Source organism: Coregonus lavaretus (assembly GCF_964263955.1).
Source record: "Coregonus lavaretus genome assembly, chromosome: 15".
In the NCBI taxonomy this organism is placed as follows: Eukaryota; Metazoa; Chordata; class Actinopteri; order Salmoniformes; family Salmonidae; genus Coregonus; species Coregonus lavaretus.
In genome coordinates, this window is record NC_140002.1 from 31,991,298 (window position 1) to 32,016,057 (window position 24,760).

A 24,760-nucleotide genomic window follows, 5' to 3' on the forward strand; every position below is an offset into this window, starting at 1 on the left:
AAACGTAGACAAAAAAAGTAATAGTTAGTCAAGAACGCACTAGATAACATGTAAACAGCCTAACCAGCTCTGCTACAACGAGTAAAAGGGTTAGAGTGAGGTGTTTTCTCATTTGTGTCTGGAATAGCTAGCTAGCAAGCAAGCCAACTTTAGCCAGTTAGCTTGGGTGCTTGGTTGGGACAAGCATGCATTGGCAGCTGCAGAAAGACGAGGAGGCTACAATTTCCCATCATTTATCAGTGCAATTTTGACGGCCAACTAGCTGAAAAAGGATTAGTTGTTGATCTTGTTGTTGTTGATGTGCATAATTGAGAGAGAGAGAGCCTACCTTTTCATTGTTGTTTGATCAATAGAACTGTGAAGTTCCCAAATGTAAGAGGACTCCTGTGTTGTTTAAATATTTACAGAAATCCATTCAGGTGTATTTTGTGGCTTTTGGCAAATATGTTCTAATGATCTAAAGTCACACTGTTGCAACTGCCTGTAAACACACAGTCCAGTTCAAAGTGATTAATGGCAGGCCCGTGTGGTAAATTGCTTGTTTATATAAAGGCCTACTGTAGCTCTGATTGGCTATAATGCACCGGTCTGTGTAGACTCCGGTCCTGGACAAGAGAGATGTTTTTATTCGGTTTTATTTACTGCAGTGTCTATTAATTGTCCAAACGCATGGCCGCTTTCCCACTCTATATTGCTATAGAATTTTCACAAATGCCTTAGTATACATAATTCCCAAACATTCTAAGAATTTATGAAAATGTGAAAATGACCATATCTAAGTGGTCGCTTGTCAGAAAATGTTTAGAAAAGTGTCCAATTCTTCCTGGGGGTGTATATGAACATATTTTAATAAGATTTCATGTTGCTAAAATGCTGTCAGTTCCACTTTAAATGCAACAATGTTTCACACACATAAGTTATTTTCAAAGAGATGGCTAACAACAGCAAGCGCACTGCAATAAAAAAGATAGTTCTACTCACCAGACGATGATCATTTGAAACTTAATTTCTTGTTGAAAGTTATTCTTGAAAAGGGAGAAGCTAACAAATTAGCAACAATATCCTCTTTGATAACACCTGCAGCCGCTGCAAACTAGCCAACAACAAAAGCTAGCTACCTAGACCATGGGAAAACTACTGCTCGCTATTGTGCAGTGACCTGTTGGCCTTCAAGAAGGCAGAAGTTTCCATAGGTTTTTGTAAGGGTCCCACCCATTAAGTCAAAATGTGATTGGTTGATTCCACTGTCACTCCAACATTTGGCCCTAATACAGTTGAATGGCAGATGCCTTTATCTAGCTTCTGATGTAATAGCCAATGGCTGACTTAGCTAGCTAGATTTATCTCCCCAGAGACCAGCAAAGAAAAATCTTGATTGGATCTTTTTTTCTCTTCAGTGTTAACCCTTTTCTTTCCAACAAAAACTGAAGTATATATAATAGTAATAGTATAATCATCATTATTATTATATTATTATAATCATTATTTTATAAATCCTTAGCCCTTCTCTGAAGGCGCAGAAGGCCCATTGTTCCCCACTGTGTTTGGGTTAGTAATAATTTGTAGAGTGGCTCTATTTCCCCTCAGCATGCATTTTTTCACTATTTTGAATGTCTAAAGAATCCATATGTTGTTCTGAAATATGAACACAGAAATACTGGACATTTTGAACTCTTATTATGGTGGTGATTTAACAAAATTGCAATCATCGTCTTTAATTGGACTCACATTCTTCTGGCCTCTGTTTTAACTCGACCCCTTGTCCCCCTCCCGGTCTCGGTCTTGACTCGGTCTCACCCCCCCCTCCGGTCTTGGTCTTGACTTGGACTTGATTTGCTCTTTTCTTGGTCTTGAATCGGTCTCGCTTTAGGTGGTCTGGAACACAACACTGGTCTGGAGACATATGTTATTGTAACATGTTTTGGTTGTTTTGAAGTTGGACAAGATGGGTGTGTTATGAAAGTAATTCAATTTATGAATCTGATCAAGCTGAAGCAAATATATATGGATTTACTAACTTTGGACTTGGTCTTAAGTCTAGTCACAGGATTGGAGCCCTGACCATCACCACACATGGTTCATCATTGAGCCTCTGGCTTTATCAGCAATCACAGGCTGAGAAGGACCTTCATTGGGAAACAATCAGCTTCCTCAACAGACACAAGATGCCTTGTGAGAATAAGGACACTCACAACAATGCATTGCTGAAATGACCAAGCTCCCTGAGAGGATAAGTGTATTACTTTAAAACTAGGGCTGTCAAATGATTAAAATTTTTAATCAAATTAATCAGAATTTTCAGTGGATTAATCATGATTAATCACTATTTGCAATTACACCTGAATCCTAACCATTTTTTTTCTGAAATGCATACCAAAAGATAAATAACAGGACACAGATACATAATTTTCATATTATGTCTGTTTATTAACACAGCCAAATAATGGTGTTTTAAATCAAGCTGAAACATACTACACACCATAATATTTGTCTTTGTAATGTTCCATCACTTCCTCTTTGGCATTCCTCTTAACCAGGATGTACAATTTACAGTATTCAATTGAACAGAAAGCAATAAATGTAGTCAAATCATAACAGTGACCTACCACATTTTTGCACAATTTGAGTCATCTGTGGAAAAAAACATTTTCAATAAAACTTTTAAATCAAACCAAAGAACAATCTTTTACCTTTTCCTCCATTCTTTAATCCAGTTGCTCAAAAATCCAGTTGCTAACTACTATAACATGTTGCACTGAAACTGGTCTTTTTGTTTGAACATCACCTTTCAAATCTACTGAGCTTCATCATCTTTCAGCCAGTTGCTGAGGCAAACTAACTTGTTCACATTTTCTGAAAGTAAAGCTGACCTTTTCTTGTTCACAATGTGACCTGCAACTGAGAAAAGTCGTTCACAGGGAACAGTGGTTGCAGGAGTGGCTAGATATCAAATTATCTGAGGTTGATTTTGTTAATTGCCTGCAAACATTCAGCGTGGTCTGGCGCAAACCACTTGCTGAATCTGACGGCCCAGCAAACGCATGTTTGGCGTTGACATGGTACTTCAAGCTTGAACAGCTCCGGTGAAATTGAAACTCCTTCTTACAAATCTTGCAAATAACCTTGTACTTGTTAACTGTACCATCATCATTCTTTTTATATTTGAATCCGTCAATAGGCCCACTTTGCTCACCTTGCTCCATCTCGCCTCTAGCTCCCAACCACTTTCCTGACCTGAATAATTTGTCACACTGCGCATGCGTGAAATGCGTTAAAAAAATTGACGTAATTAACAGCAAACAACTAATTAACGTCGTTAACGCGCTATTTTTGACAGCCCTATTTAAAACATGAAATTATATTAAAAACAACTGAGTGCATGATGCATGTGGAATCAGTTGGTGCTATAGAACTTTGAGCATTCCCTCTATTCCTGGCTTTACTTGCCTCTGTTACGTGTCTCTCAAATATTATTGGAAGAAAGTATTTGGTTCACTAAAGTCAATGGGTTGGGTCTGCAGTTTGAAAGCTCACTTAGGACACTATTGTATGTGTATGCCACTCTAAAGCCAGGATAAAGATTGTAAACATGCTCCATTTTGTAAAAGAAAGCAGGTGTGTATCGAGTAAACTCTCCCATTTTTTTTTTCAGTGGTCAAAATTGCATTTTACAGAGAGAGGATTGATCCCATTAGATAAGGGGTTGTGAGTTAGGTTAGTACTATACTTCTCTACCATTTAGAATTTTGTTTGACAGAAAAAGACAACTCAATTGGGAAAAAAAGTGCAGCTTTATTTATATTTTAGGTCAACTGAATCAATTACATTTGCATTGGAATATACATAATTCATAACCTGATTATGAGTTATCGACCAGCGATAAACCAAGCTTTCACATCTTAATGAGAAAACACATGTAAACAAAGAATACATAGAAATATAAACAACTTCATCATAAGCGCAAAACTGTAAACATTTCTTTACACAGTCAAAGGAAAAGAATGAGGGAGAACAAGAGGAAAGATCTATGGCTCCGCTCTACTATCTAAAAGTGGTCATCGTTTCACAGGCCATTTGCTACCAGACCATTTTACATGGGCCCCGTTTGGGCTTTACACCTTAACATGTATAGTGGTGGATAATCCTACCACAGGAGGCTGCTGATGGGAGGACGTAGCATAATAATGGCTGGAATGGAGCATTTAAAAAAAACATTTCAGTCATTTAGCAGACGCTCTTATCCAGAGCGACTTACAGTTAGTGAGTGCATACATTTTCATACTGGCCCCCCATGGGAAACGAACCCACAACCCTGGCGTTGCAAGCGCCATGCTCTACCAACTGAGCTACAGGGGACTACAAATGGAATGGCATCAAACCATGGAAACCATGTGTTGGATGTATTAGATACCATTCCTCTGATTCTGCTCCAGCCATTACCAGGAGCCCGTCCTCCCCAATTAAGTTGCCACCAACCTCCTGTGAATCCTACATATCTGCCTCTCTGGCTTTAAAAAGTAATATGTGTCACCACTGTTAGAAGCCCACTCCAGAATTCCATGTCATGAGACCCTAGGGGAGAACAGGCGTGATTTCCACTGTGCTGTTGTGAAGCCTTCGTGCCTGCAAGGCTCAGTCCAGAAAAACATTATAAAAAGAACAAAAAATCAGAATGGTGACTCCCAGGAGGTCTTTGCTCTCATCATAGCCCTCTTGATCTGCTCATAAGACACAAACATCACAATGTTCCAGGACCCCAGTCGCAGGAAGGAGGGCACAAACCTGTGAGAGAGAGGAAAGAAGATGCTATTATAGCTGCGTAGCAGACAGGTGTTTTCAAGTCAAAGTTTATTAGTCACGTACACAGTTTAGCAGCGGGTTTCCATTCTAATCTAGGATAATGTCATTCAAAATGTTTTCTAGCAAGCCTTAATGATCAAACTCTTACCCCTTGTAGAAGGCTGTTGGCCCCTCCTTAGTCAGCATAGTGTAGGCACAGTTCATTGCACTGCCGTACTGGCCTGACGTGGAGTTCATGAATCTGGTCTTGACCACATCTACTGGTGATGCGACAATGGTGGTACAGAACCCTGCACCGAGTGCAGCCGTGAAGTGGCATGGAAGGTTATCTGGAGGAGAAATATCAAACATACATTACATTGACATTACATAGCTACATTAATATGTTATGTAATACAGTTCTAGGTCAAAACTAGACAGTAACCTTACCTGTCATTAGGTCGTACTTCAGTATGAGTTCCTTGATGATGTCGTAGGTGACCAACTCACAACAATTCACAATGGCATTGCGCGTTATATTCGGCATGCAGCCTGGAACAGAGGAACATAGATTTAAGTTAGTTTTGTTCTCAGTTGCTGTAATATTTTCAGGACAGGCATTTTTCCTTCCTGACTGTGAGATTGCTACCGACCTTTCCAAAGGCCCCGCACCCCTTCATCTCGGGCGATGGTCCGATAGGCGTCCATAGTGCCGTTGTATCTCTTCACCCCGTCAGCCAGACGTACTTGAGCCTGGAAACGCACCTTGACCACGTCTGTGGGCTGAGCAAACATCACAGCCATTGCTCCGGTGGTGCAGCCTGCCATGAGCCGAGTAACGATGCTAGCACCTGAAGAGAGGTGTGCACAGTTAGTTATGGGTCCCCAATAAATTAAGTGTATAAGATAGAGGTCAGCACAAGTGAGGTTATAAGGTTATATAGGGGTTGTAAAACTTACTGTCAGAGCCACGAGTGTAGAACTGCTTCATGGAGTCATAGAGGCCGATACGGACGGAGGCGAAGCTCATCTGCCTCTGGAGCCCTGCCACCAGCCCGTTGTAGAGGCTCCTGGCCCCCTCCGTACGCACCATGGTGGTGATGGTACCAAACACACCCCGATACCTCACAGCCTGTGCCCCATGCCCCAACTGAGCCTCCCCTTGAATCTGGAATACAAAGTAGGATTGCTGACACCTGACTGGGGGATGTTCACCACTGCTTGCGCTTTCTCTACATTTTAACTGATTTGTGCAGATCTAATGATCAATTTGAATCAAGGCCACCTAGCCTCTCATCCATCCATGCCCCTCACCTGTAGTCTGACTTTGGCCGTATCCAAGGGGAAGGTTACAAGGTCAGCGATGCAGGCTGCTGTGCCTGCACCAACAAACTTGACAGCCGTTGTTGGTGCCAGGTCTGTGGGTTTTATTCCAACCATAGCTGCGCCGGAGATGTGTTGCTTGAGTTCAAGACAACCAACTCAACAGTAGAGCAACGAGGATCAGCCTGCTGAGCAACTCTGTGGTTACCAGAGGGGCCAAGACACAGAGATAATGATTGGATACTATATCACATCATAAAGAGGTAATTTCATGAAGGACAGGTGACCACTTGCATATCAACATTCCATTCCATTGCATATGAATTTGCACATAGACTTGTATGGTTAATATTCCTGCTGTTATCATAGTATGTTCATCCAAACTGGCATAGTGTACTTTCATTGTAGCTATACAGAGAATGGTGCAGTAAATCACTGTCATCCCCTGGTATGCGAGACATGCTTTGATTTATTTGCTAAGGTTTTCCCATACAGTACAACTCTCAATGGGATGCAGTACCTGTCAGTGAGTGATATTGATGAGGAATATCTTCAAGTCTCTTTCACAGGTAAACTTCTTGTTTGGAGGTGTTTTCCTGATGAAATGCCTTGGTCCATAAAATCTTCCTGGAGACAGAAAAGCAGCATGCCACTACCTGTGAACATCAACAAACTTTCATCAATGATTATGATTATGACTATAATGGTGGTGGTAAGGTAAGACTTTAGCTGGCATGAACTATGATTACTTATCTACTACAACTGAAAATGCTACCACTCATTACAGTTGCTGCTAGTCCTACCATAGGTACCATTTCTCTTTATTTTACCATCAAGTAGACCTACTGTTGCTACTTCTATTTACATTGAAACCTATTTTAACTCAACAAAATGACCTAGGTGACTTGTAAAACAAATTGTCACAAAAATACCCCTGTAAGTGTAGACTATAAAAGTGAAGTGTAGGCTAAATTATTTAATGCTTTTCTTCTGTTATATATTAGGCAGTTCATCTATATATTTACCTCTTGGAATTTTGTAGAAAAAATGTAATCCAATATATGACAGCAAAAATAAAAGTTAATCCTCAATTTGTTAATCCTGTTGTTGTGCTTTGCTCCTTGCTGTTTCAGGGTACTGCACTTTTACCAAAGCGCTCCTCAATTTATAGGCTCGTCTTGCGCGCTGCAGCTCACCCATACCGTCAAATTGCGTAGTGAGTCACACATCATGCTATGTTTATCTCAAGTCAAGTGTTTATGGTAGGACAACAAGTTCAGGTCGTACGTCTTGGGCTGTTGTTTACTGTATCTGCATCTTCAAAAAAGCTGAACAGAAGTTATTACTAAACTTGTGAAGTTGTTTATTATGCACTTGGGCCATTTCAAACATGCTCTCCACAGGTTACGAAGCCGAATTTCTGTATGAGACCATGTTTTTATCGAAATTATTTCACCCATTCAGTGAATTTCTTAAAATGTCTCACTAATGTGTGCCTTTGCAAATAACACATTCGATAATAATAGGCCTACAATATCCACATTTAGTATTCTAGAAAGAATATGCTATGAAACATCAAATTATTCAAACCATTATAGGCCTAATATTTTTTTTCAAACATAGATCTAACAGCTGTGTACTGAGCTGTTGTAATAGGCCTACACTTGATTTAAAACAGGCTATAGAATTGTTATTTATTTAGAAAAACAATAGAATCTGTGATTCCTTTTTTTTATAAGAACTGCCTGTACATTAGTTATGTTCCTAAACAGCGCATTACGAAAATAACATTGACACATAATCTTTCATCTCTTTAACACGGAACATTTATTTACATATTACCTCCTAGTATCACGTTTATATCTCAAGGGCACTCACATGGTATTGGTCAGGGATTGTATAATAGGTGAGAGTCTAGCCAATCAGGTGGAGCGGCTTGTCTGGATTCCAAAATTGCTCTTCCTTTTTTTTTTTTTTTGTCAGTGAGTGCAGAACTCTCGCTACCCGTGCGGCGTTCTCTGGCCAGTCGGAAATGTCTGAGTTTTCTAGTTCCGACCAGTGGCGACCCGTCATTCAGGGCAGGTTCATTCAGGGCAGGTTTTTTGCCTGTTTTGCCTGTTATGTTGGCATTAATACGTGTCACATATCAGTTTGCAAACAATGTAAAAATATATATATATATTGAGTGAATAAAGCTGCATACAAACATGGTGTCTTTTTTGCTTTCTTGAGTAAGGCAGCTCCAAAATGCAGGTGTTTCAGCCTAGCTCAGTGCTTTCTGTAGTGGTGGGGCAGCCAGCAGAAAATACGGAGCGTAAGGGTTGGTAATGTTCTCTAGTTGCGCTGTGATTGGCTCAGTGTTCTGTCACTCATGGGGACACTACATCACTGCAAAATCTACGGGGTGAGCTCGAAAATTCAAGCCCCTTGGGTGCTGCCATTGAGTTACATTAGAAGTGCCCATCTAAGAAGGCTCAAGGTCATTGGCCACAGATAAAATTATGTCAAATCGCGTTATATCTACCATAGCTTTGATTGGACTGATCATGTCAACGTCATACTTTGAAAATCTTAGCTAGCAAGCTAGACAAGCAGTCATCATCATGAATCACGTCGACAATCTACTGGCAAATCCTTTTCAATCCTTGTCATATGAAGATAAATTATAGATAAAACGTATCTGTGCTCATAGGCCATTGCACATAAACATTACACAACAAGTTGGAAATCGCAAATACAACAATGAGTGGTTTGGAAGGAATCAGTGGCAAACTGCAAGTGTTGCAAAGCAATCACTAGCCTGCTATTCAGTGGAGTGGGTGTGTGGTCCAAGTCTGGGTTTAAGGGTCTCTTTTCCAAGCTTAAAAGGATAAACATTCAACACCATGGGCCAGAAAAGGTTGAATACATTGGCCATGCTGTCAATCCAGCATGACTTCTGCCGTGTTCGAAACAACTGGAAACTCGGAACTGGGAAATCTCAGACTTCAGTGTGTTCAAGACAACTGGGATCTCTGAAAAAAACTAGCTCCGACTTGGAAAATATGTTTTGAACGGTCATCCAACTCGGAATTCCAAGTTGGGAACTTGGGCTTCTTTCTAGAGCTCCGACCTGAAGATCACTGACATCATGATTCAACCTTGTTTTTTTCAGAGATCCCAGTTGTCTTGAAAGTATCATAAATCCAGAGAATGCCAGACTTTGATGACAACGTTTGATGACTAAATTTGCCCACAAGAAGGATCACCGCGCCACCTTCCTATTCAAGTGAGCACAGCACAACAACAGTGAGTCCAAAAATGTCTTGCATGCTGCTGCATAAATTATGTCATATTATGAGGTATGTATACTGTAGCTAAGAAAGTAATACTAAGTGTATGTTGTGTAGTAAGCTGTTAGTAGGCATGTGCCTCACCCTAATAATTTGGTCCCTTTCTCCCTTATAACTTAGCCTACTGTTCTGACTTGGTGATGCACAAGTAGCTTATAGCCTGTTTTAGAGAAATGTAATCATCAAATATTGTAAGAGCTTTCATTGTCTGCTTATACGCCCCCTTTATTTAGCCTATGGTTCTGACTTGGTGTACAGGGAGAATACTGTAGGAATGGCCCATGTTCTGAATTCTGTCTCTGTGCATTTCAAAAGTGCTGAACAAATAGTTATATCGACATTGTCCGTCCTAGCTCGCTCATTGATGTCTTAATCAAAGTTACGGATTGCCTCTTATCCACTCATCGTCCCCTTATGACCATAGTTTGTACATCTCAATTGTCAGTAGAAACTACATTTGTTAAGCAAGTCAGCCATATCAGCTATGTTTTTTTAAAGGCAGTAAATTAGGCTGAATGAACGGTTTCGCTGCCAGACAAGGCTCCGCTGATAGCCAGGTGTAGCGGTGGTAAGGATTCACTCCATGGTGCTGAAAAGAAAGTTCTGCTGTTGGGACAGCTTTATGTAGGCCCTAACAGTTTGTGGGCACCGTTTATCACCGTTATAGTGCAATTAATGTATTGTTTAGTGTTTTGTAGTGGCTTTGCTGGCATATTAATTAAATACATTACAAACTACTAACTACTTTTTATTTTGTAGTTTATTTTGATACATTGATGTTTACGGTATTTTGTAATTGTATTTTGTAATTTTTGCCCATCCCTGCTTCCTCCACATACTCTGCTCTCCAGCCTCCCTTTCTGCTGCTTCACTTAAGTCTTGATGATGACTTCAGTTTAACTTAATTGTATCCTCTCGTTCTTCCTCTCTCCCACACACATGGATGCACACGCACACTGAGCAGAAAAAGTTTTTTCTAAGCAGCTTATTACCTTGGATTTTATATTTAGAAACAGTCCATACACAGATAAACTATTTCACACAGTATGATGAGGAAATGGCAAAGCCTTATGTAACATTCATTTGCACTTCTATTTGAGTCCCAAAGAAAGGTCAAGCATCGTGCTGGCCTGGGACAGCTCCACACTGTCTGGGGATGACTTCACTCAAATTAACCTTATACAGTGACTTCAGAAAGTATTCATACCCCTTGACTTATTCTACATTTTGTTGTCTTACAGCCTGAATTGAAAATGTTATTTTTTTAAACTCACCCATCTACATACAATAACCCATAATGACAAAGTGAAAACATGTTTTTAGAAATTTGAGCAAATTGATTGAAATGAAATAGAGAAATATCAGATTTCAGACCCCTGAGTCAATACATGTTAGAATCACCTTTGGCAGCGATTACAGCTGTGAGTCTTTCTGGGTAAGTCTCTAAGAGTGTTGCACACTTGGATTGTACAATATTTTCACATTATTCTTTTTTAAATTCTTCAAGCTCTGTCAAGTTGGTTGTTGATCATTGCTAGACAGCCATTTTCAAGTCTTGCCATAGCTTTTCAAGCTGATTTAAATAAAAACTGTAACATTAAATGTCGTCTTAGTAAGCACCTCCAGTGTATATTTGGCCTTGTGTTTTAGGTTATTGTCCTGCTGAAAGGTGAATTTGTCTCCCAGTGTCTGTTGGAAAGCAGCCTGAACCAGGTTTTACTCTGATTTTGCCTGTGCTTAGCTCTATTCTGTTTATTTTTTATACTAAAATACTCCCTAGTACTTGCAGTTGACTAGCATACCCATGCAGCCACCACCATGCTTGAAAATATGAAGAGTGGTACTCAGTGATGTGTTGTGTTGGATTTGCCCCAAACACAACGCTTTGTATTCAACACATAAAGTTAATTACTTTGCCACATTTTTTACAGTTTTACTTTAGTGCCTTATTGCAAACAGGATGCCTGTTTTGGAATATTTTTATTCTGTACAGGCTTCCTTCTTTTCACTCTGTCATTTAGGATAGTATTGTGGAGAAACTACACAATATTGTTGTTGATCCATCCTCAGTTTTCTTCTATCACAGCCATTAACCTCTACGGGATCGGTGTCCTGTATACGGGACGGTTGAGCTAACGTGCGCTAATGTGATTAGCATGACTGTTGTAAGTAACAGCAAACTTTCCAGGACATAGACATGTCTTATATGGGCAGAAAGCTTAAATCCTTGTTAATCTAAGTGCACTGTCCAATTTACAGTAGCTATTACAGTGAAAAAATACCATGCAATTGTTTGAGGAGAGCACACAACAATAAAAAACGTATCACGGTAACTGGTTTGATACATTCACCTCTGAAGGTAAATAATGTACTTACATTCAGTAATCTTGCTCTTATTTGTCATCCTAAGGGTCCCAGAGATAAAAAATTTAGCATAGTTTTGTTTGATAAAATCAATTTTTATATTCAAATGTAGGAACTGGGTTCTATAGTTTGAACCCCTGCTGTCTCTGGCTCCACAACCACCCCACCCGATGTGTGAAAGTTAGTGTATAAGCTAATGATCCATCATGTATTCCTGGGAGTGTGTAAACTTACTTTTTGTATTACCATATCATTTTTGTATGTTCTATATAGTTATGTACTTGAAAATGTATCAATTGACCAATTCGGCACATTTGGGCAGCCTTGATACAAAATAGTCCAGTATTGCAACGCTTCACTGGATCAATCTGAAACTTTGCACACACACTGCTTCCGTCTAGTGGCCAAAATCTCAATTGCAACTAAACTGCAATATTATATTGTGGCCTTTCTCTTGCATTTCAAAGATGATGGAACAAAACAAGAAATTGAAAACGCATGTTTTTTGGTTTGTATTATCTTTTACCAGATCTAATGTGTTACATTCTCATGTATTAATTTCACATTTCCACAAACTTCAAAGTGTTTCCTTTCAAATGGTATCAAGAATATGCATATCTTTGCTTTAGGTCCTGAGCTACAGGCAGTTAGATTTGGGTATGTCATTTTAGGCGAAAACTCTGTAACTGTTTTAAAGTCACCATTGGCCTCATGGTGAAATCCCTGAGCGGGTTCCTTCCTCTCCGGTAACTGAGTTAGGAAGGATGCCTGTATATTTGTAGTGACTGGGTGTATTGATACACCATCCAAAGTGTAATTAATAACTTCACCATGGTCAAAGGGATATTCAATGTCTGTTTTTTTGTGTGTTTTCTACCCATCTACCAATAGGTGCCCTTCTTTGCGAGGCATTGGAAAACCTCCCTGGTCTTTGTGGTTGAATCTGTGTTTGAAATTCACTGCTCGGCTGAGGGACCTTACAGATACAGTAATTGTATTTGTGGGGTACAGAGATGAGGTAGTAATTCAAAAATCATGTTAAACACTATTATTGCACACAGAGTGAGTCCATGCAATGTATTGTGTGACTTGTTAAGCAAAGGTTTACTCCTGAACTTATTTAGGCTTGCCATAACAAAGGGGTTGAATACTTATTGACTCAAGACATTTCAGCTTTTCATTATTAACGAATTTGTAAATTTTTTGACATTATGGGGTATTGTGTGAAGCCCAGTGACACAAAATCTCAATTTAATCCATTTTAAATTGAGGCTGTAACAAAACAAACGTGGCATAAGTCAAGGGTTGTGAATACTTTCTGAAGGCACTGTATAATGCAAACAAAATTGAGTCAAAACCATCAGTAGAGTTGAAAATGCCCATTTATCTTGTATTTTTTTATTCGATACATGGGAATTTAACTACAAAAGTTACTTTTATGTGCACTATGCCATCGTGCAACAAGCCAATTTGATGGAAACACATCTCTGGTGGGAAAATGCGCATATTTTATTTATGCAGATATTAGAATATTCTCTTGAAAATCTGTCGGCAATTGGATGGAAACCTAGCTACTAACAAACTCAACAGCCACCCAATAGCACTGGAACACACCACTACACCATAGCTCTGCCTTTGTTCAAGCTCCACAAGGCGCTACCACAGGAATCACCGGCATGTACTGTAGTTCGGGCACACTGTGACACGTTACTACAGGGGGAGGAGAGACGGAGTTGCTGACACCACTTGAATGTCTTCTCTCTCTCTGGCTGGAACCAGTTTCCTTGACACATCCTATGACCTTTACACACACAATCTGGTAAACAGCCACCCTCACTTCTCTTCCCTTCTGAAACTGAAACTGATTCCAGATATGGCTGCCTCACACAGCCACCAGATGCCCTTTTCCCCTCCTCCCTGAGTCTACTATGTACTCTGACTCAGGGTGGTGAAATAGATCATTCCTGCATCACTATAAATATATTGGTCAGTACATCCTTATGAGGTTAGTAGAGCACACTGACCTGACGGAAAACTGGCGTGTGACTGAGATATTTGGACGTTTGTGTGAGGGTGGGTTCTTCTGCGAGGCCTCCTTTGACTGCAATTCATTTCTCAGATAGTATGATATACATGTACACCTGCTCCCTCTATGGACATAAAAGATCAGAACATGACCTGTGGCCTATATTTCAGCTAATTGGTTTTAGCAAAGGCTCACAAACTCCCCAATGCAAACTGCAAAGTAAGATATTGTCAGTCCAAATACTTTCCAAACCTTGAGCACTGTCACCTTGTGTCATAGCCTCACAGGTGTGACAAGTTGCCTCATTGACTAAATGAGCAATCTGATTGGATAATGGACTGATTGATTTTACAGGTAGCATATATTTAAACCCTTTCTTTCTGCGTTCTAGGTGGCCGCCGCCCATGGGAAGTGATGCAGTCCAGAAGTCTGGCAGGTTTCTGTTTGCTGGGCCATGTGTGAGATGGTTTAGGTTTGTAGGCCAATGGAAGTTAATAGACAATAGACAACCTGCCTCCTGGGCTGCAGCACTTCCTTTGCTTTTTGTTTATTTTCCTTTGTTATGTTTATGTGTGTTATAATCCTGCATGGTTTTTAAAGCAATTTAATGATACAACGTAAATGGAGCAGAAGATTGTTAAGTTATGGAAAGAACCATGCCAAAAATTAATGTTTTGAAACTGATCCTTTGTCTCTACTTCACACTGCCTGCTCAACCCAGATCCTAATAACCTGGTCATTTTTCCACCTTGTGACATCTACATAATATGTTGTAAGTTGTTTACTGAGAGTGGTGAGTTAGGGCTTCATGGAAATATCTGGGATCAGGTTTCAGGCCACTGGCCCCCCAGCAAAGCTCTCACGCATGAAGACAACTGTAACACCTTTGTTTTAACACAACAAACAAAATAGGAAAATAAAGTGTAATCAGTTTGTTGGCAATTGTCTCAGAGTGAGAGCGAGAGAGCTTGGAGGGATGTCTGCAGCGTAGACTAGGTTAGAGGTCACTGGTGTGTAAACAAGCTGACGGTGGGGTAGGAATCTGCTGGCTACCCAGCCAACCCCCCCTCCCCCCTCCCCCCCTCCCAGGCATACCAGACAATGTTCCTGTTTTCAGACTTATTCCATGCACGAGTCTGTATCAAATCAAATCAAATCAAATTTTATTGGCCACATGCGCCGAATACAACAGGTGCAGACATTACAGTGAAATGCTTACTTACAGCCCTTAACCAACAGTGCATTTATTTTTAATAAAAAAGTAAAATAAAACAACAACAAAAAAGTGATGAGAAAAAAAGAGCAGAAGTAAAATAAAATAACAGTAGGGAGGCTATATATACAGGGGGGTACCGGTGCAGAGTCAATGTGCGGGGGCACCAGCTAGTTGAGGTAGTTGAAGTAATATGTACATGTGGGTAGAGTTAAAGTGACTATGCATAAGTAATTAACAGAGTAGCAGCAGCGTAAAAAGATGGGGTGGGGGGGCAGTGCAAATAGTCCGGGTAGCCATGATTAGCTGTTCAGGAGTCTTATGGCTTGGGGGTAGAAGCTGTTGAGAAGTCTTTTGGATCTAGACTTGGCAATCCGGTACCGCTTGCCGTGCGGTAGCAGAGAGAACAGTCTATGACTAGGGTGGCTGGAGTCTTTGACAATGTTGAGGGCCTTCCTCTGACACCGCCTGGTATAGAGGTCCTGGATGGCAGGAAGCTTGGCCCAAGTGATGTACTGGGCCGTACGCACCACCCTCTGTAGTGCCTTGCGGTCGGAGGCCAAGCAGTTGCCATACCAGGCGGTGATGCAACCAGTCAGGATGCTCTCGATGGTGCAGCTGTAAAAAAAGTTTGAGGATCTGAGGACCCATGCCAAATCTTTTCAGTCTCCTGAGGGGGAATAGGCTTTGTTGTGCCCTCTTCACGACTGTCTTGGTGTGTTTGGACCATGATAGTCCGTTGGTGATGTGGACACCAAGGAACTTGAAGCTCTCAACCTGTTCCACTACAGCCCCGTCGATGAGAATGGGGTCGTGCTCAGTCCTCTTTTTTTTCCTGTAGTCCACAATCATCTCCTTTGTCTTGGTCACGTTGAGGGAGAGGTTGTTGTCCTGGCACCACACGGCCAGGTCTCTGACCTCCTCCCTATAGGCTGTCTCATCGTTGTCGGTGATCAGGCCTACCACTGTTGTGTCGTCGGCAAACTTAATGATGGTGTTGGAGTTGTGCCTGGCCATGCAGTCATGGGTGAACAGGGAGTACAGGAGGGGACTGAGCACACACCCCTGAGGGGCCCCCGTGTTGAGGATCAGTGTGGCAGATGTGTTGTTACCTACCCTTACCACCTGGGGGCGGCCCATCAGGAAGTCCAGGATCCAGTTGCAGAGGGAGGTGTTTAGTCCCAGGATCCTTAGCTTAGTGATGAGCTTTGAGGGCACTATGGTGTTGAATGCTGAGCTGTAGTCAATGAATAGCATTCTCACGTAGGTGTTCCTCTTGTCCAGGTGGGAAAGGGCAGTGTGGAGTGCAATAGAGATTGCATTATCTGTGGATCTGTTGGGGCGGTATGCAAATTGGAGTGGGTCTAGGGTTTCTGGGATAATGGTGTTGATGTGAGCCATGACCAGCCTTTCAAAGCACTTCATGGCTACAGACGTCAGTGCTACAGGTCGGTAGTCATTTAGGCAGGTTATCTTAGAGTCCTTGGGCACGGGGACTATGGTGGTCTGCTTGAAACATGTTGGTATTACAGACTCAGTCAGGGACATGTTGAAAATGTCAGTGAAGACACTTGCCAGTTGGTCAGCACATGCTCAGAGTACACGTCCTGGTAATCCGTCTGGCCCTGCGGCCTTGTGAATGTTGACCTGCTTAAAAGTCTTACTCACATCGGCTACGGAGAGCGTGATCACATAGTCATCCAGAACAGCTGGTGCTCTCATGCATGCTTCAGTGTTGCTTGCCTCGAAGCGAACATAGAAGGGGTTTAGCTCATCTGGAAGTCTTGTGTCACTGGGCAGCTCGCGGCTGTGCTTCCCTTTGTAGTCTGTAATAGTTTTCAAGCCCTGCCACATCCGACGAGCGTCAGAGCCGGTGTAGTACGATTCAATCTTAGTCCTGTATTGACTCTTTGCCTGTTTGATGGTTCGTCAGAGGGCATAGCGGGATTTCTTATAAGTGTCCGGGTTAGAGTCCCGCTCCTTGAAAGCGGCAGCTCTACCCTTTAGCTCAGTGCGGATGTTTCCTGTAATCCATGGCTTCTGGTTGGGCTATGTACGTACGGTCACTGTGGGGACGACATCATCGATGCACTTATTGATGAAGCCAGTGACTGATGTGGTGTACTCCTCAATGCTATCTGAAGAATCCCAGAACATGTTCCAGTCTGTGCTAGCAAAACAGTCCTGTAGCTTAGCATCTGCGTCATCTGACCACTTTTTTATTAACCGAGTCACTGGTGCTTCCTGCGTTAGTTTTTGCTTATAAGCAGGAATCAGGAGGATAGAGTTATGGTCAGATTTGCCAAATGGAGGGCGAGGGAGAGCTTTGTATGCGTCTCTGTGTGTGGAGTAAAGGTGGTCTAGAGTTTTTTTTCCTCTGGTTGCACATTTAACATGCTGGTAGAAATTAGGTAGAACGGATTTAAGTTTCCCTGCATTAAAGTCCCCAGCCACTAGGAGCGCTGCCTCTGGATCAGCGTTTTCCTGTTGACTTATGTGGTCCTCTGTAGCTCAGCTGGTAGAGCACGGCGCTTGTAACGTCAAGGTAGTGGGTTCGATCCCCGGGACCACCCATACACAAAAAAAAAAAATGTATGCACGCATGACTGTAAGTCGCTTTGGATAAAAGCGTCTGCTAAATGGCATATTACATTACATTTTATGGCCTTATACAGCTCATTCAGTGCAATCTTAATGCCAGCATTGGTTTGTGGTGGTAAATAGACAGCTATGAAAAATATAGATGAAAACTCTCTTGGTAAATAGTGTGGTCTACAGCTTATCATAAGATACTCTACCTCAGGCGAGCAAAACCTAGAGACTTCCTTAGTATTTGATTTTGTGCACCAGCTGTTGTTTACAAATATACACAGACCTCCACCCCTTGTCTTACTGGAGTCAGCCGTTCTATCCTGCCGATGTAGCGTATAGCCCGCTAGCTGTATGTTGTCCATGTCGTCGTTCAGCCACGACTCGGTGAAACATAAGATATTACAGTTTTTAATGTCCCGTTGGTAGGATAACCGTAATCTTAGGTCATCCAATTTATTCTCCAATGATTGAAGATTGGCTAATAGGATTGATGGGAGCGGCAGTTTACTAGCTCGCCGTCGGATCCTTACAAGGCACCCCGACCTACGTCCATGATATCTCCGTCTCTTCTTCATACGAATGACGGGGATTTGGGCCTTGTCGGGTGTCTGTAGGATATCCTTCGCGGCCGCCTCGTTGAAGAAAAAATCTTCGTCCAATACGAGGTGAGTAATCGCTGTCCTGATATCCAGAAGCTCTTTTTGGTTATAAGAGACGATGGCAGAAACATTATGTGCAAAATAAATTACAAATAACGCGGAAAAACACACATAATAGTACAATTGGTTAGAGGGCTGTAAAACGGCAGCCATCGTCTCCGGCGCCATTATCTTCAGACACGTAGCCTGTGGGATATGGGGTGCTTTCTGCCAATTCACGTAATTGAGTTGCACTTTCCTAGCCATCAGATTTAGATTAAGATACAATGGAGCCGGCAGGAGATATGGGTCAGAAAAACGTACCTCATTGCAAGGATGGGATATGCCACTGTACTCCAAATGGTACCTTTATCCAAACTGATATATCGAGAAGATTGAATACTGCTAGCTTTTCCGGAAAACTGCCCTTTTCGCCCTCGTGCTAGCTAACCATGATGGCGTTCCGACCACAATGCAGCTCAGTGTAAACAAGCTGACGGTGAGGTGGGAATCTGCTGGCTACCCAGCCACCAGCCCTCCCCAGGCCCTTTAGAGATTTCCCAATATACCAAGTAAGGTACCCACAGTCCGTATCACATTTGAGTTTACAGCAAACTTCCACCATCGGCCCCAAGTCTTTGCTAGGTCAGCTGGTGGGGGTAAGAGAGCATGTAGTATGGTGACCAAGCTCCACATTCTGTGTCAACCCTCCCTGCACAATGACAGAAATAGTTGCGCAGTGAGACAGGCTGACAGGGCATATTCAGGAGTGTGGCACTGGCACCATCACCTCATATCAATCGTATGAAATTGAGGTTGTTGTAGTACATATTGTTGAACCCTTCAGTGTGAACTTTCAATGGATATTCTATATGGATTTATTATACCACTTAATAAAAACAGTTTGTACCATATCTGATGACCATGCTACATCAGTCATCTATCCACTATGCCCACATGGCACTGACCCACCATATACAGTGCATTCGGAAAGCATTCAGACCCTTTCCCTTTTTCAACATTTTGTTACGTTACAGCCTTATTCTAAAATGGATTAAATAAAAACATTTCCTCATCAATCTACACACAGGTTTTTAGAAATGCTTGCAAATTTATTAAAAATAAAAAACAGAAATGCCTTATTTACATAAGTATTCAGACCCTTTGCTATGAGACTCGAAATTGAGCTCAGGTGCATCCTGTTTCCATTGATCATCCTAGAGATGTTTCTACTTGATTGGAGTCCACCTGTGGTAAATTCAATTGATTGGACATGATTTGGAAAGACACACACCTGTCTATATAAGGTCCCACAGTTGACAGTGCATGTCAGTGGAAAAACCAAGCCAATAGGTCGACGGAATTGTCCATAGAGCTCCGAGACAGGATTGTGTCAGTGTATAGATCTGGGAAAGGGTACCAAAAAATGTCTGCAGCATTGAAGGTCCCCAAGAACACAGTGCCTCAATCGTTCTTAAATGGAAGAAGTTTGGAACCACCAAGACTCTTCCAAACTGAGCAATCAGGGGAGAAGGGCCTTGGTCAGGTAGGTGACCAAGAACCCGACGGTCACTTTGACAGAGCTCCAGAATTCCTCTGTGGAGATGGGAGAACCTTCCAGAAGGACAACCATCTCTGCAGCACTCCACCAATCAGGCCTTTATGGTAGTGGCCAGATGGAAGCCACTCCTCAGTAAAAGGCATATGACAGTCCGCATGGAGTTTGCCAAAATGCACCTAAAGGACTCTCAGACCATGAGAAACAAGATTCTCTGGTCTGATGAAACCAAGATTGAACTCTTTGGCTTGAATGCCAAGCGTCACGTCTGGAGGAAACCAGGCACCATCCCTAAGGTGTAGCATGGTGGTGGCAGCATCACGCGGTGGGGATGTTTTTCAGCGGCAGGGACTGGGAGACTAGTCAGGAATGAGGGAAAGATGAACGGTGCAAAGTACAGAGAGATCCTTGATGAAAACCTTCTCCAGAGCACTCAGGACCTCAAACTGGGGTGAAGGTTCACCTTCCAACAGGACAATGACCCTAAGCACACAACACAGGAGTGGCTTCGGGACAAGTCTCTGAATGTCCTTGATTGGCCCAGCCAGAGCCTGGACTTGAAACCTGATCAAACATCTCTGGAGAGACCTGAAAATAGCTGTGCAGTGACGCTCCCCATCCAACCTGACAGAGCTTGAGAGGATCTGCAGAGAAGAATGGGAGAAACTCCCCAAATACAGATGTGCCAAGCTTGTAGAGTCATACCCAAGAAAACTCGAGGCCGTAATCGCTGCCAAAGGTGCGTCAACAAAGTACTGAGTAAAGGGTCTGAATACTTATGTAAACGTGATATTTCAGTTTTTTATCTTTAATAAATGTACAAACATTTCTAATAACCTGTTTTTGCTTTGTCATTATGGGGTATTGTGTGTAGATTGGGGGGGGGGACAATTTAATCCATTTTAGAATAAGGCTGTAACGTAACAAAATGTGGAAAAAGTCAAGGAGTCTGAATACTTTCCTAATGCACTGTATCCCATTGAGCCATGAGGGGGCAGACTGCCCATTGTCACAGTTCCAAGACCAGTCAGAAATGTCCAGCTAACGCCTAGCCAATGACGCCGGTGTATCTCAAAATTGAACTTGGATCTGCGTTAAGTAGCAATGATATTCTTCGCCACTGTCTTACGACACGACAGATAGCTCAAACCAGTCATGACTATAAAAAAAACGTATCATTTTCAAGATTCTTTCTAGCAAATTTCTTACATGATTGTATAACTAGTAAAGGCGTTTTGACGCTGAGGATACAGTATTTAGGAAGTTTGGCAATGAGGACAAAAACTAGTATAGTTTAGCCCAAGAGACCAGGGTTCCGGTCTGGAAGCACGGTTTCGACTGCTCCTACAGTTTTGCTTCGTTACTGCAGTTTAACTGACTCCCGGCCCAGATTTTCTTTCCCATACGGCCACCGAAGTGAGATTAGAAAATTCCTAATAAGACACTTTAGTCATCACATTTGTGCACAAAACATCCATTGAATTATTCAAATAATTGTCGCTGAGGCCGTTATATTCATCCAATGTCTGCCATGTTTTTGGATGATGTCGCAACTCGCGCTGCTCTCTGAGTGCTAGTGCACATGTGATGTTGGTCTGTATAAACCGGATGCAAACCGGATATCGACAGTCCATAAATCGGCGTATGCAAACATGAGTAGATTACCTTAAACAACAGGCGGACATCTTGGACACAGTCTCCAGTTCTTATTATACCTCAGTCAAAGACCGTACAGTATGAAGATAGGCTAAAACTGCTTCTCCAATAGAAATCCCTGAACACACTTGTTGGCGATTATCATGGCAACATTGGCTAGCTAATCTCATGCGTAGAAACACGTCATTGGGTCTAACGGTCGTCTAGCGCCGAACTGCGCATGTGCAGGTTGTCAAATCAAAGGAACTCCTTTGATATAAAGTTGTTTTTGACAAAAATCAAAACGTGTCAGCTTGTCACTTTCACAAGGTTGGAGTAAAGTGTTTAACAACTTAAGACATTGGCTTGAATCTAGGTTGTGCCTTTAGATTTTGAGAAAATTAACAACTAAGAAATATTTTTTCACTTCTCTCATTGACATCTCAAACCCCAAACCCCGGCCTTGTCTGTTTGGTCTGTTTCGCAAGCGTTCCCGGAAGTCTCACTGTGTTGCGCCTCTAGGTTTAGAAACTCTGTGCCGGAAAACCGGGGAAAATACATTTGGGACAGGATATAGATGGGAGCACATGCGCACTAGGCTAATTCAGGACACAGATTGTAGTTTTTATGCTCTGATATCAGGAGCTGGCGAGGAAAAGTTTGATTAAACAATTGAGAGACTGAAACAAACATCAGATGGCAAATATTTAAGGAGCGCTAATTGATATACAACCCCCAAATCAGCTGTTACTGTCAATAGTAAAACAAAGCTTTAAATGGTGTTTCAATTAACCTCAATCCTGAAAATGAAAGGTTAAGTTGCTTCCGGATATGGTAGACTCCTCCTCCTCCTCCTCCTCCTCCTCTTCCTCCTGACCACCACCATTCTATACCTGGGTATACCCTCCACTACACCACTGATATGGAAGAAAGAATAAAGGAAAACTGGTTACTGACCCTGAGTGAACAATGTAGCACATGCTGTTCTGGAACAATGAGGGTGAGATTGGGGGGAAGGCTAAAATACAGAGAGAGGAAAGTGCACAGTAAGCAAAATTATGTTGAAAATACTTATTTTAGATGGCTTTTCCAGATGTTGACATCACGTGCATTTCAGGTGCTGAATGAAAGGTTGGAAGACATCTTTTCCAGACGTCAAAAATATGTCTTATGCTGTTTATACAGTATACCTTAGTTGAATACACTGACTGTAAGTCACTCTGGATAAGAGCGTCTGCCGAATGACCAAAATATACATGTAAAAACAAACACTTGCAAACCAAATTTGGTCGGTGCGGACCAGATCCAAATCTGAACAAATCATATACGTCTAGGCTATGTTTCACAAGTTTGAACATCACAGTACAGTACGGCATAGTTTAGTACAGTAGAGCAGACTAAAACACAGAGTACAGTACAGTACAGTACAGTACAGTACGGTATGGTACGGTCCAGGACAGTAGAGTTTTATTCAGTAGAGTACGTACATTACAGTGCAGTAAAGTACAGTACAGTAGAGTATAGTACAGTACAGTTTAATTTAGTAGAGTACAGTAGAGTAGAGTGCAGTACACTACAGAACAGTATAGTTTAATTCAGTAGAGTATAGTAAATTAGAGTAAAGTAGGGTACAATGCAGTACCTCTATGATTGGTTCAGATTTGGTCCGGTCTGGACCAAAAATCAACATCCGTGGACGTTGAAATCAAGGCCGGTCGGGACCGCACCAAGAAAAGACGGAGGACCAAAAAAAGATGTCCTAACGATGTTGCCCGACGTCAAATGTATAGTTGGTGTGCAGTTTTTTACTAGTGTACCACGCTCTGTGCTTTTGGATTCTAGAGGCTCCTGCTTCTGAGGGGATTACTAGAAGGAATAGTATGGATTTACTAGTGAGAGCAACACAGGATCCCAGTACAGAGATACAGTATTAAACAGAGACACTGTTTAACTCAAAGCAACACACGCACACACTCGCACGTACACACACAAACACACAGGAGGAGAGAGGATATATACTACATGACCAAAAGTATGTGGACACCTGATCAAATCAAATGTATTTGCCACATGCGCCGAATACAACAGGTGTAGACATTACAGTGAAATGCTTAATTACAAGCCCTTAACCAACAATGCAGTTAAGATTATTTTTTAAAAAGTGTTAAGTAAAAAATTGATAAGTAAAAAATAATTAAAGAGCAGCAGTAAAATAAAATAACAGTAGGGAGGCTATATACAGGGGGTTCCGGCACAGAGGCAATGATCGTCGAACATCTCAATCCAAAATCATGGGCATTAATATGGAGTTGGTCCCCCCTTTGCTGCTATAACAACCTCCACACTTCTGGGAAGGCTTTCTACTAGATGTTGGAACATTGCTGCGGGGACTTGCTTCCATTTAGCCACAAGAGCATTAGTGAGGTCAGGCACAGATGTTGGGCAATTAGGTCTGGCTCGCAGTCTGCATTCCAATTCATCTCAAAGGTGTTCGATGGGGTTGAGATCAGGGCTCTGTGCAGGCCAGTCAAGTTCTTCCACACTGATCTCGACAAACCATTTCTGTATGGACCTCAGCATTGTCATGCTGAAACAGGAAAGGGCCTTCCCCAAACTGTTGCCACAAAGTTGGAAGCACAGAATCGTATAGAATGTCATTGTATGCTGTAGCGTTAAGATTTTCCTTAACTGGAACTAAAGGGCCTAGCCCGAACCATGAAAAACAGCCCAGACCATTATTCCTCCTCCACCAAACTTTACAGTTGGCACTATGCATTGGGGAAGGTAGTGTTCTCCTGGCATCCGCCAAACCCAGATTCGTCTTTCGGACTGCCAGATGGTGAAGCGTGATTCAACACTCCATAGAACGCATTTCCACTGCTCCAGAGTCCAATGTCGGCCAACTTTACACCACTCCAGCCGACCCTTGGCATTGCGCATGGTGATCTTAGGCCTGTATGCGGCTGCTCGGCCATGGAAACCCATTTCATGACGCTCCCATCGAACAGTTCTTGTGCTGATGTTGCTTCCAGAGGCAGTTTCGAACTCGGCAGTGAGTGTTGCAACCGCGGACAGACAATTTTTACACGCTACGCGCTTCAGCACTCGGTGGTCCCGTTCTGTGCGCTTGTGTGGCCTACCACTTCGCGGCTGATCCGTTGTTGCTCCTAGACGTTTCCACTTCACAATAACAGCACTTACAGTTAACCGCGGCAGCTCTAGCAGGGCAGAAATTTGACGAACTGAATCCTATGATGGTGCCACGTTGAAAGTCACTGAGCTATTCAGTAAGGCCATTCT

At 42.1% G+C, this 24,760-nt stretch overlaps 2 protein-coding genes across 3 annotated transcripts in view; one reads left to right on the top strand and one right to left on the bottom strand.

The window, feature by feature from the left end:
* The window catches only part of LOC311142100 (protein phosphatase methylesterase 1-like), a 68,058-nt gene that overhangs the window by 20,313 nt on the left and 22,985 nt on the right, over positions 1 to 24,760 (top strand). Inside the window, exon 2 of one of the 2 annotated variants that reach the window (XM_084177686.1) lies at positions 9,257 to 9,390. The exons of the other annotated variant lie outside the window; for it this stretch is intronic. The gene's annotated coding sequence lies outside the window, so the exon portion shown is untranslated. The remainder of the gene's footprint in view (positions 1 to 9,256; positions 9,391 to 24,760) is intronic. 2 annotated transcript variants of the gene reach the window in all.
* LOC311142127 (dicarboxylate carrier UCP2-like) lies at positions 3,405 to 6,647 on the bottom strand. Its single transcript, XM_084177716.1, has 6 exons — positions 6,094 to 6,647; positions 5,740 to 5,947; positions 5,433 to 5,630; positions 5,230 to 5,331; positions 4,949 to 5,129; positions 3,405 to 4,782 (listed from the first exon to the last, which is right to left on the bottom strand). Exons 1-6 carry the CDS (start codon positions 6,217 to 6,219, stop codon positions 4,668 to 4,670), a joined length of 930 nt encoding a protein of 309 aa, XP_084033842.1. The 5' UTR covers positions 6,220 to 6,647; the 3' UTR covers positions 3,405 to 4,667.